Source organism: Dicentrarchus labrax, unplaced genomic scaffold, assembly GCF_905237075.1.
Source record: "Dicentrarchus labrax unplaced genomic scaffold, dlabrax2021, whole genome shotgun sequence".
NCBI lineage: Eukaryota > Metazoa > Chordata > Actinopteri > Moronidae > Dicentrarchus > Dicentrarchus labrax.
In genome coordinates this window covers 23,408,825-23,424,641 of record NW_026136720.1, presented here as the reverse complement: position 1 = coordinate 23,424,641, position 15,817 = coordinate 23,408,825, and the positions used below count along the sequence as shown (strand labels likewise).

The window sequence follows — 15,817 nt, the reverse complement described above, 5'->3', positions numbered from 1 at the left end:
ACCACCTCTGTACAGCAGTGGCGGGGTATCGACCTGCGGTGCTGTAACTTAAGTTAGCTATCTTACTCCATAGCAGCTAAACTGAATGATGGGCAGCTCCGTGGATTATGCTTTTCCAGCTGGAGATGAAAGCGACGCCAGCAGTGACGACTGGGATATTGGGAACTTGGATAGAAAGTCTCCTTGCATTAAGGTTACTTAAGAAAACGTCCATCTTTTCTCAAACTCGTTTGTGCTACTAGAACTGAAGGACAACGTTAGCTAGCAACAACAGTAGCAAAGATAGGTTAACGCTAACTAAAGTAGCTGTAGTAAATATTTGAGCTCCTCTTTATTGCTTGTTTTGTGTCGAAATAGAGACCGTATAGGCTGCCACAAACTCCCTATGCTCACCTAGCTTTGTTCACTTTATACAGATAATGTTGACGTTACGTCATTGTCGTGAGAAGAGTACACCTGACGTCACTCTGCCGCTCTTTTTCCCCCGTCACGAGCTTCACTCGCTGTAGCTAAATGCTTTTAAAAGCGCTAGTTAACTTTAACTTTACATCAATACATCTGTATTAAATAGTCCACGAAGCTCCATCAAGTGCAAAATTAATAATGTATCAGGAGCTGCGTTGGCTTAACAATCATAAAATAAACTCCCAACATAGTTTCTGACATTCTGATTTCTTTAGGTTGTTAATTGGACAAATTATACATTTGCATATTTCACTATTTCCATGAACATTTTATAATGTAATGTTAGATTATGAAAATAATCAGTAGATGAAACAATACTAAACATAAGTGTTTCTTGGCTCCTAAATTAATTACTTACTATTATTATTATGATTATTGTTATAATTATTCATTAATTAATTGACAGTATTAAGATTAGTTAGTATAGTATTTTCTGTGTAGCATTTGTTTGTAGTATTATAATAACCAATAATTTCACAATTTCGAATTTTTAAAAGACGTTAATTCCTTGTAGCCTCACTCATTCACTTGGCACCATTTCCATGTCTTTTTTGACTTTTAGTATTCTTATTATTTGTTTTTTGTGCTTTGTTGTCACAGGATCCTGATGCTTTTGTATCACATGCAGAAGACAATGTGTCGGTGTTGAAAAGAGCCATTAGTAAAGGGGACATTGAGACTGTTGAACAGCTGTTGGACAATGGCAAGTACTCTCTTCATTTTCTGTGTGACACTTTAGCATTAATTTCTTGACTGTGTGGGTTTGTGTTCACTTGTGATCACTGCTTTTATCGCTTTTATTTCTTTATTCATAGCAACTTTATAGTTTGCTTAAAATGGGCTTCACGCGAAAACCCCTCATACGACTCTACTTACTCTCTAACCAATCCAAACAAAAATCTGCAAGTTATTTTTAGGTTAACTAAATCAACTGCACTCTACTTGGTTGCTGCTGGATGCTAATCAAAGTTTCATTGCCATGTCATTATTATTACCTTCAGGACATGGCTATCAAGTAAATACACATACAGCAACACACACACACACACACACATACTGGCGAGGATCGAGGAGCAGAACGGGTTCCATACAGCAACATGAAAAAACAGTTACTGGAATTCAACCTACTACTGTCGTGATTTAGTCGGCTTCAAATTAGGCTTAACGTTAACACTTCTCTCAACTGTCCCACAATATTGTAGCATTAGTCCAAAAACCCCCAACCCGTCGATTAGCCCTTGTTAAAGGATCCCCATTAAAAGCTCATGTATGTGCCTTTAGTCTACCTGGGGTCCCCAGACCATGAGAAATTGGTCAGACAGTACCACTAATACAACCGCTGACACTGCTAAATTTGATTGCCGATTTCAAACAGCAGGCCTTGAAGATCCACGGTGTGTGATTTTCTTCTTTTTACTTTTTGGTAACATTTTTGTGAATGAAACTCACCCACAAATGGACTGGAACAGGTAGCCTTATGTGGTCATTTCAGGCGCGTAGATTATACCAATTTAAAATTGCTGGACTGCATAAGGTTGAAAAGATAAATCCATGACAAGTTTGTCCAGAGTTTGTTGAATCTGAGTTGAATCACTGTTACGAGCGAGCCTCACAGAAAAAAGTATGAGTATGTAAAATGTTCTTGCATGAGGCCAATTGTCTTACAATTGGTTAGTTATATGTAGTATATAGGCCAATGTGGTAGAAAAGGATGTCTGAAAGGTTGAGTTGGTGGAGGCTTATGGTGACTTGTCACCCCAACGTAAACAGTTTTGCCAGAAATTCAGCGGAATAAAATTTGAGCAAGGAAATCAGCATGTATGTGTGTGCTGGAGGGCATTAGGCTCAGATGTGCTTTTCAAATCGCTTTTTATGTAACCATTTCATTGCTTCACCTAATTTGATCCCTTTGGACAGGCATGGACGTGGAGACCAGGCTTGGCTTTGAATGGACTCCTCTGATGTGTGCTGTCAGTGTGGCTAATTACGACTTGGCCAAACTGCTGTTGGACAGAGGGGCCAGTGCCAACTTCAGCAAAGGTCAGACCAATAAGGATCACCGTGTTTGATGGGGGGGTTGTCTTGTCTAACCAGACCTCATTCTCACTAAGCTTCCTTTTCACAGCGTGTCGACGCACACCCTCCCTTACTTCAGTGTCCCTGAGTAAGTGAGCAAATATTCAGTCATAGTCATAGTGCCATCTACTGGCAACCGGAAGTTAATGATTTCTTTTTGTATTCCTTGATGGGCTCCTCCTAGCAGGTTGACCAGATCCATCTTAGATCTGGCCAGGAAAGCTTTAAGACTTTGGTAAGGCTGTATTGTGAAGCCTGTTGCTTTTTGTTAAACTGGATTTCCGTGCATGGTGTTGAATTTTGATGTACTGCCATGAAACAGCAAGTTGTTATAACCTGACTGTAAATTGTCCAACTGACCCCAGACATAACATGTTTGATAAGGCTTGAACACAACTACATTCCAGTATTAAGTCACAGTGCCACCTATTGGTAACAAGAAGTGAGCCATGTATTGCAATCATCATCTGATGTACATTAAATTCTCACGGTGGGGTCTACACATGATATGCTGGCACGTTGCCCGACCACAGCATGCCCCAACACGTGCGGACTACGAGGGCCTGATCGTCACAGCTTGAAGCTTTAATTTCTTTTTCTTTTTCTTTCTTTTAATGTAATTGTTTTGTACTCTTACTTTTGATGTACCTTTTTTTTGTATAATTGGACATATTGTCTATTTTTGTTTGATCATTGTAATCAGTATCCAAAGTATAAAAGCTGTGGACACAAAATTCATTCTTCTTCCAGGTCCTCCAAAACCAAAGATAAAAACAGAAATCACTCAAAATAACATTAATTAGATTTTTGATTGATGTTTAGGAATAAGTATAGGCTCCACTGATCTCTCTGTTGTCACTCACCCACCACCTTTCAGAAAAAAAACTAGGGCAGATAGTTTGATTAGGCAACACCATTACATTGCTGCCCTCCAGCCTTGGATATCAAGCATACTTAATCCTCTTGACAGTCCCTGTTGTGTTGGTGTCGAGCTATCCTTCCCTGTGGCACCTTTTTTCAATTTCCTCACCTGCTACAGCCAAAGACCAGTGGACCAATCAGGCCTCTGCACCAATACGCTTCATCTGACATTACTTAATGGTGATGACGCCAAAGAGCAACTCTTGCAGAAACACACCTCTGATCCTTTGAGTTGTTTTTAGTTCATGCACACTGCACCCTCATCCCAAAACAAGAGAAATTGAAGGCATCTGTTGGATCGAGGTCAGTCTGGGTAAAACATGCATGGGGGAAGAACTCTTCCATGTTAAGAATTTTACAGTTATATACACATAAAACCACAAATTCTGTTGGAAAAATGCAGTTACAAATCCCCCAGAAACATTTTGTCGTTAGTTAGGCAGTCCATGAAGTCTTATCTGTAGAGGGGAAAATGATTGTTGAATGACAACTCTACTCCACTAGAGTTGGTCTTTAGGAATGGGTCTTTAGTTTGATTTTGTGGCCTTCTCCCACTGAATCACACTGAGTGATCAGTCTATGGGCAAAGGAATATTGTCAGGGACCTGTTGAATTTTTGTCAGATTTTAATTAGGGCTACACAATTAATCGAAATATTATTAAAATAGCAATATAGGCAAGTGTAATATACAAATCGCAGAAGTTGCAATTTTTTAATAGATAAAATGTTTGACAAAACAGCACTATAATGAAGTACTGTAGTGCTGCAGAGATGCCCTGGATTTTGTTCTCCAGATTTAAAAAGATTTACATGTTGGATGAAAATTAAATACGTGATGCAAAAATTATAATTTCCACGCTAATTGCGAATAGTATTGCAATCGCAATAACTGTCAACATATAAGCAATATGATGTTTTTACTATATTGTGCAGCCCTTTTAATGTTGGTAATATTGGGATTGAAGCTCATTCTGGTGTCTAAATCCGCAGTGACACCAAGAGATTGAATGGCTGGTAGTCTTTGATTTCTGATGATGAACGGAGCAGTATATGGAGAAGTTATGTAATTAATTTCATAAAAGAGGAGGCTAAGGAGATTGTTGAGCTTTATGCAAATGCATTAACTTATTGATGAGTATATATGGTCACCTAATGTTCCTGCAGTTAGTGTGATGGGCATTTGTCAGTATTTTGTGACATTTTATAGACCAAGTAAGTTATCAGTTATCTAACAAAACAATTAACAGATAAATGGATAATAACAGCCATCATCCCCAGCTGCAGTAACTTTTTGCCGTTTTGAGTCTAGCTTCTATCTGCCTTGTTTTTCAGATTGTAGCTGTAGTCACTTCCTGCTGTGTTCCTCTCTATTTACAATGAAATCATGAAAATGAATAAGATGCAGGAATGTCATGATACTTGGTGGTTTTCCACTCTTTAGTTGATAATTTCGTTTTCAGCCTACGTGAGTCATGACATTTTTTTCCTCACGCTATTTTTTCGTCATCTGTAAAGTGAAAATATCAGATTTTCTCACAGTTTGTGCGTCCTGCTCATAGTTCATTTATAAAATCCCAGAGCACTATGAAGCACTATGAAGTGTCTCTCCTGCTGGGCAGGCACACTGGAATCTCACTGCCCTCCATGTCTGTCACAGTTATAGTTTTGTGGTTTGTGGTCATTTTGAGACTTGGTTTGTATTGATATTGATGCAAGAACAGTCGTCATTACAAATGAGTCCTCCTCCTCCTGCATGCTCTGCAGGTGTGACCCCTTGCCTAGACCTAAACTGAGTATTTCCAACATGTGATAACACATCTGACACGAACAATCTCTTGCTGTGTACTACATGTGTGAAGGGGCAAACTCGTACAATATTCTGACCTGATTCTGTGTGAAAATAGTTTCATAGTTTTTCTTTTTGGAAAAGTCAGAGCTGTTGCTGCAGCTGCACTCGTCGCCATGTTCAACATGTTGTTCTTCCGTGTTGGAGGGTGTTCTTCTTCCTATGGCATTCGGGCATTAGACTTGGTGCTGAAATATTGGTAATAATTGTATACTTCCTCAAAATTCCCGTATTATGCAGCAGTCACAATAGAGCCACAACAACAATAGACACACAGTGAGACATTTGCTGCCTGTGTGAGTGCATTCAGGATAAGACTTACCATGAATAATAAGTACAATTTTAGGTAATAGTGGTGAATGTAAACTTCTGATCAGTAATGTCTTTTTTCTACATTCCTGTCACTGTTGCTGCTGCAGTTACAATAGATTATTGTGCATTCTAAATTTTCCTGGGGATCATTAGAAACCTGTAATGCTGTAGCCCCAGGACATCCCCAGACCCCAGTTTGGAACCACAGCACTAGTCATGCTGTTGATATCTGATGTCAATTAATTTAATTCTCAGTCCAGAATGTCGAGTTAAACTGTGTGTGTGACTGATTTCACATGGTCTCGGCATCTGATGCTTGAGGCAGGTGAAGGAAACAATTAAACAGAAGGATGACGTGTGGTCACGTCCTGATGGCGTTTGTCAAAGCAGCAAGGCTGAGCGGAGGAATGCATGAGTGATTGATAACGGTCACCATGCTGCTATCATACCCTCTCACCAATTCTCATGCCTCGGATTTATTTACTCCAGTCCTCTCTAGACGCAAACCAGGCTGTCTGGTTTACACCCACGCACACATAATATAAACACACACACTTGCACACAGATATAGAGCCAAACATGCGTAGCCACAAAGTCACAGGAACCCACATACAGATGTAGAGGCCCAGGTATGCATGCACACACACCAATACACACTTAGATACATACTGTGATACACAGGTTGGGGACTCAGGCTTTGGCGGAACAAAACAGGAATTGAGAGCATTGCCATGGGTCTCAGACCGTTCTTATCAGGATGAGATAAGGAGACAATTCCTCTGAAGTCACTCTGTCCCATAAAGGCTGCCACACTTCCTGATGCCAGATAATCGGCTGTCCATCTCTATCACCCGGTTATCGTCCAGATTTTATTCTTTTCCTTTTTACAGCATGATGTATGACTTCATTGCAATGAAAAAAACAGTACTCTTCTTTCCTCTTAATTTGTCAAGCTAAATAACGAACTTACGATTACCAATAATGAGGATTTCATGCTTTTTATTTGTTTCCATGAGGTAACTGCAGTAATTGAACTGCACCATTCTCCAAAAAACAAACAAGAGATTGGATAGTGAGTAACAGGCGAACAGTCGTCTGTTAAGACATTAACATGTTAAGTTTATATGTACAGTAGCTGGCAGTTTTGTGGTTGCATCATTACATTTTTGTACATCATTGTAAAGAAACCAGGAACTATATTTGTGTAACTTCATGCAACTGCTTCTAACTGACCAAAAGAAACGTGTAACGGGCATGCTACTTCTGATTTTAATCCATGAAGCATTTTGGCCACAGTAAGACTGATGGAGCCCTCAGAATTGGGTTAATTAAAGTACCACACTACAGGCTAATTTTAAACAAAAAATGTCCTCCCTTAACCCTACATTGTCTGACTCGTCATAAAGCTTCCTGTGGATCAGCTATTAAAAAAAAGCTGCCCTCTTTGCCATCACTAGACTTTCAGGTCTAGTTGGTGATATAGATATATCTTCCACAATAAAGATGGATTTTGTGCAAAAAAACCCAAAAAGCAATAAATCGGGTAAAACAGGCGCTTACCTTTTATTATTCATGGTCATTTTTTTCTATCTAAAACTCTTCATAGCCTTTTGAAATGGCGCTGGCATGTCAGCTTTTTATGTATTTAAAAAGAAAACTAATGTGTTCTTGTCCACAGATCACTGGACGGTGCTCATGGCCTGCTTGTCAGCTTCTACAAGTGAAGACAAAATTGCCCGCTGTGTGGAGCTTCTGCTATCCAGAAATGCTGATCCCAATATGGTGGACAGGTGAGGTGGGGGCCACAGATGTGTTTCAGGTCAAAATGTTTATAGGATTTTCAACACAGTATGCACTGTGACACCCCTATCGATGTAGGCCAAATAAAAACACTTTAGACTTGACTTGAACAGCGGAGGAAAAAAAACGAGGTGTGGGATCAAATTTCCTTTGATGGTTCTCGTTATGTTTAGCTGCCATGTGGTAGCGTTATGCAGCACAGTGCTCCATACAGTGTGTTTATATTTGTGTGTTTTCTTTGGAATGTCCTGTTATGGCATGTGCATGTACGGACGGGTATCAGACAGACAGACAAACAAACAAAGGGTAAGGGTGGGCAGGAGGATTTTAGAAGCTTGTGTTCCCCACAGATTGAGAGTGTAGTTGTTGTGGTGGGTGGCAGTGTGTGTGACGCGTGAGTTCAGTGATTTCAGCAAATAAATGCCTGGGCTACTATTAGACGTTTTAGGCCATATATTTTTTACATTTTAGGTCATATGCTTGTAAAATATTTAAGTCTTTTCTCTCTCTCTCTCTCTCTCTCTCTCTCTCTCTCTCTCTCTCTCTCACACACTTTCTCCGTATTTCCGTCAGACAACTTACATTTGAAATGTTTATTAAGCAGTATAGCATATTTAGATTTTGGCGTCTAGGCTCTGACCTCATCACTCCCGGCAGATATGTTTACATAGAGATATTGGGGAGTGATGCGCAAATACCTTGAACCTCTAGCTGGAGCCTACAGGTGGATGCTGGGGTGGTAGTGGGGCTTACAGAGCAGCAGCAGCAATACAGATGCAGGTGCAACAGCGGTATTGACAGAGCAGAGGGAGAGCTCGGAAACTGTGCAGTTTAAATAGACCACGAGATTGGAAGGGTGCGCTTGGTTAGTGGTTATGGAGCGAGGCATGTCATGTGGATAGCAGCGCAGCTCGAGTTGACTGCCTGAACTAGCTCGCAGGCTTCGCTCCATATATATACACACCGTTCAGCCATAATGTTCTGCAGTCCCATACCAACAACCTGTGACACACTGTGTGTTCTGACACCTTTCTATCAGAACCAGCAGTAACCTTTTCAGCGTTTGAGCTACAGTAGCTCAATGATGCACGTGGGGAGCAATGGCTGGCCCATGTGGTCTGATCCATGACCCTGTCTCCGGTTCACTGCTTTTCCTTTCTTGGACCACTTTTGATAGGTACTGACCACTGCAGACCGGGAGCACCCCACAAGAGCTGCAGTTCTGGAGATGCTCTGACCCAGTCGTCTAGCCATCACAATGTGGCTCTTGTTAAAGTCTCTCAAATTCTCACACTACCCATTTTTCCTGCTTCTCTTCATCAACTTGAGGACAAAATGTTGATGATACTTGCTGCCTAATATGTCCCACCCTCTGACAGGTGCCATGATAACCAGATAATTCAATTCAGTTCAATTCAGTTTTATTTGTATAGCGCCAATTCACAACAGAAGTTATCTCAGGACACTTTTCAAATAGAGCAGGTCTAGACCAAACTCCTTATAACATTATTTACAGAGACCCAACAGTACCACCATGAACAAGCACTTGGCGACGGGGGCAAGGAAAAACTGTCTGTTAAGAGGCAGAAACCTAGGACAGACCCTTCGGCTCTAGGTGGGTGGTCGCCTGCCTCGACCAGTTGGGGTGAGAGAGAGAGACAGAGAGAGACAGACATACAGACAGACAGACAGACAGGTGCACAGCAACAACAGTAGCAACAACTACAGTAGTAGTAGTGACTGATGGTGTTGAACACGACAACAGCAACGATGGGGGACAATGAGCAGTGACAACAGCAACAACAGTAACCGTAGCTATAGTAATACTTATAATAATAATAATAATAATAATAACACTAATATCAGTGATATTGGCAATGGCAGTAAAGCAGGACCATGGCAGGAGGCTCCACCAGGATCCTGCGAGACGAGAAAGCACAAGAACTCCGGGTAAGAGTGAAGTTAGTAACATGCATTAATGGGACATGAATGAGTGTAGAAAGAGAGAGGAAGAGAGGAGCTCAGTGCATCATGGGAAATCCCGATAGTCTATTCCCATAGCGGCATAACTAAGGTATGGTTCAGGACTACTGCTCAAGTCTACTCTTAAATGTGGAGAGGGTGTCTGCCTCCCGAACCAAAACTGGAAGCTGGTTCCACAGGAGAGGAGCTTGGTAACTGAAGGCTCTGGCTCCTGTTCTACTTTTAGAGACTATAGGAACCACAAGTAGCCCAGCATTCAGAGAACGTAGTGTTCTAGAGGGGTAATAGGGTACTATGAGCTCTTTAAGATATAAAGGGGCCTGACCATGAAGAGCTTTATAGGTGAGGAGGAGGATTTTAAATTCTATTCTACATTTTACAGGGAGCCAGTGCAGAGAAGCTATTACAGGAGAGATGTGATCTCTTTTCCTAGTTCCTGTCAGCACTCGTGCTGCAGCATTTTGAATTAATTGGAGCGTAATCAGTGTTATTCACTGCTCCAGTGAGTGCTCATAATGTTATGGTTGATCGGTGTATGTGTATGCTGCTGCACCAAGAACTCAGACCTTTAGACTTGCATCCAAGTTCAGTGTTTCCCACACATAGGCGAATCGCCCAAGTGAAACCTAGGTACATACATAATAATTATTTTATTTATTTTTCTTTTTTTTTTACTTTGTCCCATCCCCATCTTCCCCCTGAGGCCCCCCTGACATGCGCTGGCGGCCCCGAAGGGCCCCTATGCCCCCACTTAGATAGACACTGACCTAACTATTTTGTATTTTGAATTTATTTCACTATATAAATTAGTAGCTGTGACAGAGGAAGTTTGGGATCCATCAGCCATTGCAGCCAGTGGTTATAAAACCTGGTTCCTGTCCTGGTGAGGAACATGAAAAATTCCATGTCGTGGAAAAGAATGAAGGGAGGTCATTCTTGAAGTTCTTTTACTGTTACCATCTGTGGATTTTTGCCGTGTCAAAGGGAGGATTCAGCCCCCAGTGGCTTTCTTGTTTAGCTTTACCTAATCCCCTGCCACTCTGTCACTGCCAGTATGCCATTACATGCACGACACACACGGCCTGAAAGCCCCTGATGACACACATGGACACGCTGTAGCGTTAGGAAATTGATTGGTTCCTTCCCAGACAAAATATTTGAAGCAAGGTAACAAGACACAGGAGGATGCAGATGAGGAGAGGTGGTGAGGAGGAGGGGCCAACACCCTCTAACATCCAGAGCAAAAGAAGAATATGAGGTTCATGTGGGTGCAGAGGATAAACCTCCTCCGCCTCCTCATCGCCTCTTACGTCTGAATATCAAACCAATGATTAACACCAGCTGCTCGTCCCTCCGTCATAGTGTAAACAAGCATTGTCTGTCGTCTCTCAAAGTCCTGCAGGACCGCGATGTGGGGTCCATTGCCTCCATGTGTCCCTCTTTTTTCACCTTCATTGTACTGATCTGTGTTGACCATAGTTGTGGCTGGAACATATTTCTCCGCGATGCACATACAGTAGATGAATGCGCAAGGGGGTCGTTCTGGGGTGTTTGCATCTCTTTTATACTTTTTGGGTATACATTTACATCTTTCTTCTCAGCTTCAAACAGGATTTGGATCAACCAGTCAGCTTACTGGATGCACAGGTTTGCGTGACGTGTTGCAGAGATTTGGAAGTTGTGTGTTGTGTTGTCCGCTCCTGCAAGTCTCTGCAACCTGTGGTTACTCATAATACCCTTCTATGCTGAGGACTGCAGAGACATTCACAGGAGCAAAATTCCAGATTAAACTTCCATAACCTTCTGCTTTAGAATGTCAAAAAGGCCCATTGATCCAGCTGATACAGCAGCTGTGCCTGTTCTCTGTCTCTTTACCGCAAGCAAAATGTAAAATGTTTTGTTTATCAGTTTTTGTCGTTCTCTAAAAAGTAATGGAAACATTGAGTCAGGACCTGTACTGATATGGACACACACAGCTGTAGACGTAAGACTTGGAATATGACTTAATTTCACAAAAAGGAGGACTTGAGACTTGACTTGGATTAGAGTGGTGTGAGACTTTCTGAACAGTGCAAAAGTGCATAACCACAGAGTTTGCAGGGCCAGTTTTAAGAAAGAAAAATGTGCTAACACTGCATCTTTTGAATGGTCTGCATTCAGATGTATAAAATACTTGCTCTTGACTTTCAGTTTGCTTATGAAGACTTGTGACATGGCTTGGATTTACTGTAGTTCTACTAGATAGTATTGGCAACAACGTCCATCCACAAAATAACCACTGTGCAGACTGATCAGGTAAAATAAGATAAGATGGACTTTATTGATCCCACACCGGGGAAAGTTGCTTGTTATCACCCTAGGTATATTATTAATTGGACCATGGAAGTTGTAGACAAGTTGTCACTGCACAAGACAAAAATAAGATCATCAGCAGCATGAAACCAGCCAGTAACATGCTGTCTATGCATAGTTTGCTCATTGGTATTATTTTGTCAGACAAGATATAATCTTTTAACACTTTAGGATTCACTTTGCAGAAGCCATTTTTAGATGTAGTGTGTTTACCTTGTTACTGTGAGTCAGGTCTTACTGGAAGTCATTCATCTCGCTGTCCAGACGCCAGGAAAGATGTTTACTCTGATGTGTCTGCATATCGATTAGCTGTCTGTTTGGGGACTGGCCAAATCTCTCAGTCTGAAGGACACACACACAGAAAACACACTGAAGCAGTATATGAGTGACCATGGGACCTGTCTCACATCACGCTTGGGAAAATACTTCTAGCACAGCACCGGAAAACATAAATTAATGGCACTAGCTATCCCGTTCTCCTGGGTGAGTCAAAGAGGAATTGACTGATTGGTGGGGGCGTAGAAGAATGTGAGTAAAGATATTGTCATAGACGTCACAGCTATTTGTTCATTTGTTTGAGTTCACGTAGAACATTAACTTTTGATTTCTTGGAATTTGTTAATGGCTAATATTGCTGTCTGTACTGCTGGATGTTTTACACCTGTTTGACAAACATCACCTCTGTCCAGGAGCAATTGCAGTTCAAGTTAATTTATTAGTACAAAAGTCAATACTTCTATTTCCAAAATAGAGGTGACAATGCAAAAAAGGCACCACTATTAATGGTATTTATGGTTGGTCTGTATGACCATATATACTTTCAACCATGTTTTATTGGAGGTAAAATTCACTGGATTAGTTCTTATCTTCCAGCCATCTACATGCTTTTGAATTGAATTTCTAGAAAACATACTGAATACTCTGATAGTATATGTAATCAGTATCTCCAACTCCAAATAGCAATTATGAAAACCTAAAAGATCATTCTTGATTTTCCTTCTTCACAGTCTATTTTCCTTGCTGTCTCACACATAAATCAAAATCCAAAATTAATTAATATGACATTTTGAGTCTTGAAATATTGATGCAAATAAACCTTTTTACTGAGACAGAAAGCATTCACTTGGATTTAGTGGCTGTTCCAGTGTGAGTACACGTATAAAAAGACCTGTCAAACAGTTTAAGAATGATAATGCATTCCCATCCTGTGTTTTGTTGGGCTATTTCTTTGTATTCATGTGAATTATGGATTGTCTTTTTAAATGCCTCATCCTTCCCTCTTGCCGTGTTGCTCTCTCACACATTTAGCGTTTCCTATAAACGTATTGAACGTAGCGAAGTGATGAATTGCCTCTGGACTTTCCCACCCCTCCTGGATGAATGTAGTTTTCTCACCTGGTGTGTTTGTGTCAGAGGTGATAAGATACAGAAGTGCTGTAGTTATTTATATACAGTCAAACACAGAGGAACGACTGTTAGTAAGAAAGGTCAAAGTTGTTAAAACCAGATATTCTCTCCAGGTCATTTAACAACTGTTGGCTGTTGAAGGACATGTTTAATGTGTGTGTTTGTGAGGGCTTACAGGATGCTCTGTCTGTAACCACTACCATAGATTACCTTGCACTTGTTTTATTGTTTTTTTAAAGGAAAACTCCATTGAAAATCTAATGATCAAATACTCACACAGAGTCAAGGCAGAAAAACCAATATGTCAATTGAAACTTTAATAGATAGAAACTGCTCATACATCGTAATCCACCTCTTCACCATTGATCCATATGTGCCATTCCAAACATTTTTCTTGCATATAAAAAGCTAAATACGCAATGAATGTTTGAGAAATTTCTTTAGATGTTTTGTGTTGGTTTCTTGCTGTGCTTTAGATCTCTATATGAATCCAGTTATAACTGCTATGAATCAAGCTGTCAACTAGGACTGCAAAAAAAGATACATTTTTATTATAAAATATATAAAAATGCCCACAATTCCCTTAAACTCAAGGTAAGGTCATCAGATTGCTACTTTTCTTCAGTCCAAAGGCCAAAGATAAATAGTTGATGATTACTTTTCTGTTGATCCACAACTTGATTGATTAACTAGTAATTTCAGCTTTACTTAAAAGCAACTAACGTTTCAATCCCGCATGTGATATTAGATTCTCAAAACATATTCCTTTAATAGACAAATCTATAGATGAATATGTGAGTGCATTAGGTTTGGACCTGACTTAGTTGCAGTTGTGATTCTTTGTATTGTGGCCTGTTACAGCTGAAATGGTGAATTAATTTGTCTGAGTACAATGAGTTTTGTATACTAGTGGTGTCAAAGTAAATTTGTACCTATAATCTGCTGTCTGCTGCCCCCTGGTGGTTTCTCTGTACCTTCATTATCACTCTTGTTTAGTCATGTCCCCATTTCCTTTCATCACTTCTCCTACAATATCCTCATCTCACCATTTATCTCTTCATTTTACCTTTCTGCTCTTTTCTTTCAAATATTTTTCCTTTTGCTCTTTCTACTCTGGTTTCCTCGTGCCTCTTTCCACTTCTCCTTCCCCCGCCTCTTCACTCTGGTCCTTTCTTTTGCTCATTAACTTCTTCTCCATTCCTGTTGTTAACTTTCTTCTCTTCTTTGTTTTCTCTTAATTTCTCTGTCTTCTAGTCATCTTTTATCGTCATCTCTTCTCTGCTTGTCACCTGTCCTTTTCAGATCTCAAACGACCTGCCTGATGCTGGCAGCAAGGGACGGCCACTGTAAACTCATCAACCTGCTGGTCTCCCATGGGGCAGAAATCAATGTCCAAGATAGCAATGGGTGCACGGTGTGTCAAAAGTTTTTTGTTTTTTTGTATAGCAGGTCCCTTCAGTCTGAATGTTTTTATACATTTGAATTTACGTATGATAATTAATAAATTAATAATCAAACTAAGTGTTAATATTTTCTGTCAGGCTTTGTCTGTAGCCGTGCAGTATGGCAGAGAGGAGGCGGTGCTAAAACTCCTTCAGCTGGGAGCAGATAAAACCATACGGACCAACGCTGGCAAGAGCCCCGCTGACCTGGCTGCTATATCCAAACGCACACAGGTACCTTAAGTCTGAGGTCTAGTTATCCCATGGAAATAGGTCAGTAAAGCTGAATAAAAGTAATGAACAATGAGTATTTTACTTTATTTTAGTAAAAAAACACATTGTCATTTATAGTATTTTTGCATTATACAAACCTTAGCACATAGTAAGTACTACTTAGTGAAGTACTTGTGTTGTGCTGGACTGCCAAATAAATTTTCCCCAGTCTCTCAGTATCCTTTCTGTGTCTGTTCACAGATAACTACGATTCTGGCCTCTTCATCCTACGTCTCTACAGTCGAGGCCTTCAGCTCCATGGAGGAGACCCTCTCAAAGTTCTTTAAGACTAACTCTGAACCACCACCTTCCAAGGAAAGGTAAGACGACCTGAGACTTGCACTGTGCCTTCACAGCTTGGGCAGCTTTGACATAGAATGTGTTAACATACTCACCACTATCCTGCTCCACTACTACTCTATTATATGGGGCTGTACGAGCACCTCAGGCCGATGCATCTACTTGGGGGTGGGGATGGGTTTCTGCTGGTTCATGCTTTTTTAATTTTTATAAATACTATTTTATACTATTCAATAAACCTTACCTGTGATTATTAGAAATATATTATTCACTCCTCCAGCCAGTTACAATACAGTCCAGAACATCTGCAGAGCAACTGCTCAACATTTCCCTCCTATACATGTCAGGTCTCATGTTTGCCCTAAAAGACTCATTCTTTAGTGTTTTTTTTATTATTATCTATGTAATGAGAACATCACTTTTCCACACAGTCATAGTTCAGCTATAAAATCCTAGTGCCATGGATTCCATGCGAAAATCCATGGATTGTCTCTCCTGCCAGGTTCTGTCGGTTTCTGAGGATGTTGTACCAGCGTTTGGTTCAAAAGTACTTTTGCTTACTTCGCTAGCATTCAGCACCAGAGCTAAGAGCGTTGAAGCAACCCTCCTGCTTTCATCACAGGTACTTCTGTAGTTGAG

At 40.5% G+C, this 15,817-nt stretch overlaps 1 protein-coding gene across 1 annotated transcript in view; it reads left to right on the top strand.

Moving 5' to 3' along the window:
- The window catches only part of asz1 (ankyrin repeat, SAM and basic leucine zipper domain containing 1), a 28,903-nt gene continuing 13,086 nt past the window's right edge, over window positions 1-15,817 (top strand). The window contains exons 1-7 of the mRNA XM_051381909.1: window positions 1-193; window positions 1,066-1,168; window positions 2,383-2,505; window positions 7,300-7,411; window positions 14,466-14,577; window positions 14,705-14,839; window positions 15,080-15,198. Of these exons, the coding sequence (XP_051237869.1) occupies window positions 86-193; window positions 1,066-1,168; window positions 2,383-2,505; window positions 7,300-7,411; window positions 14,466-14,577; window positions 14,705-14,839; window positions 15,080-15,198 (812 nt within the window). The 5' untranslated portion in view covers window positions 1-85. The remainder of the gene's footprint in view (window positions 194-1,065; window positions 1,169-2,382; window positions 2,506-7,299; window positions 7,412-14,465; window positions 14,578-14,704; window positions 14,840-15,079; window positions 15,199-15,817) is intronic.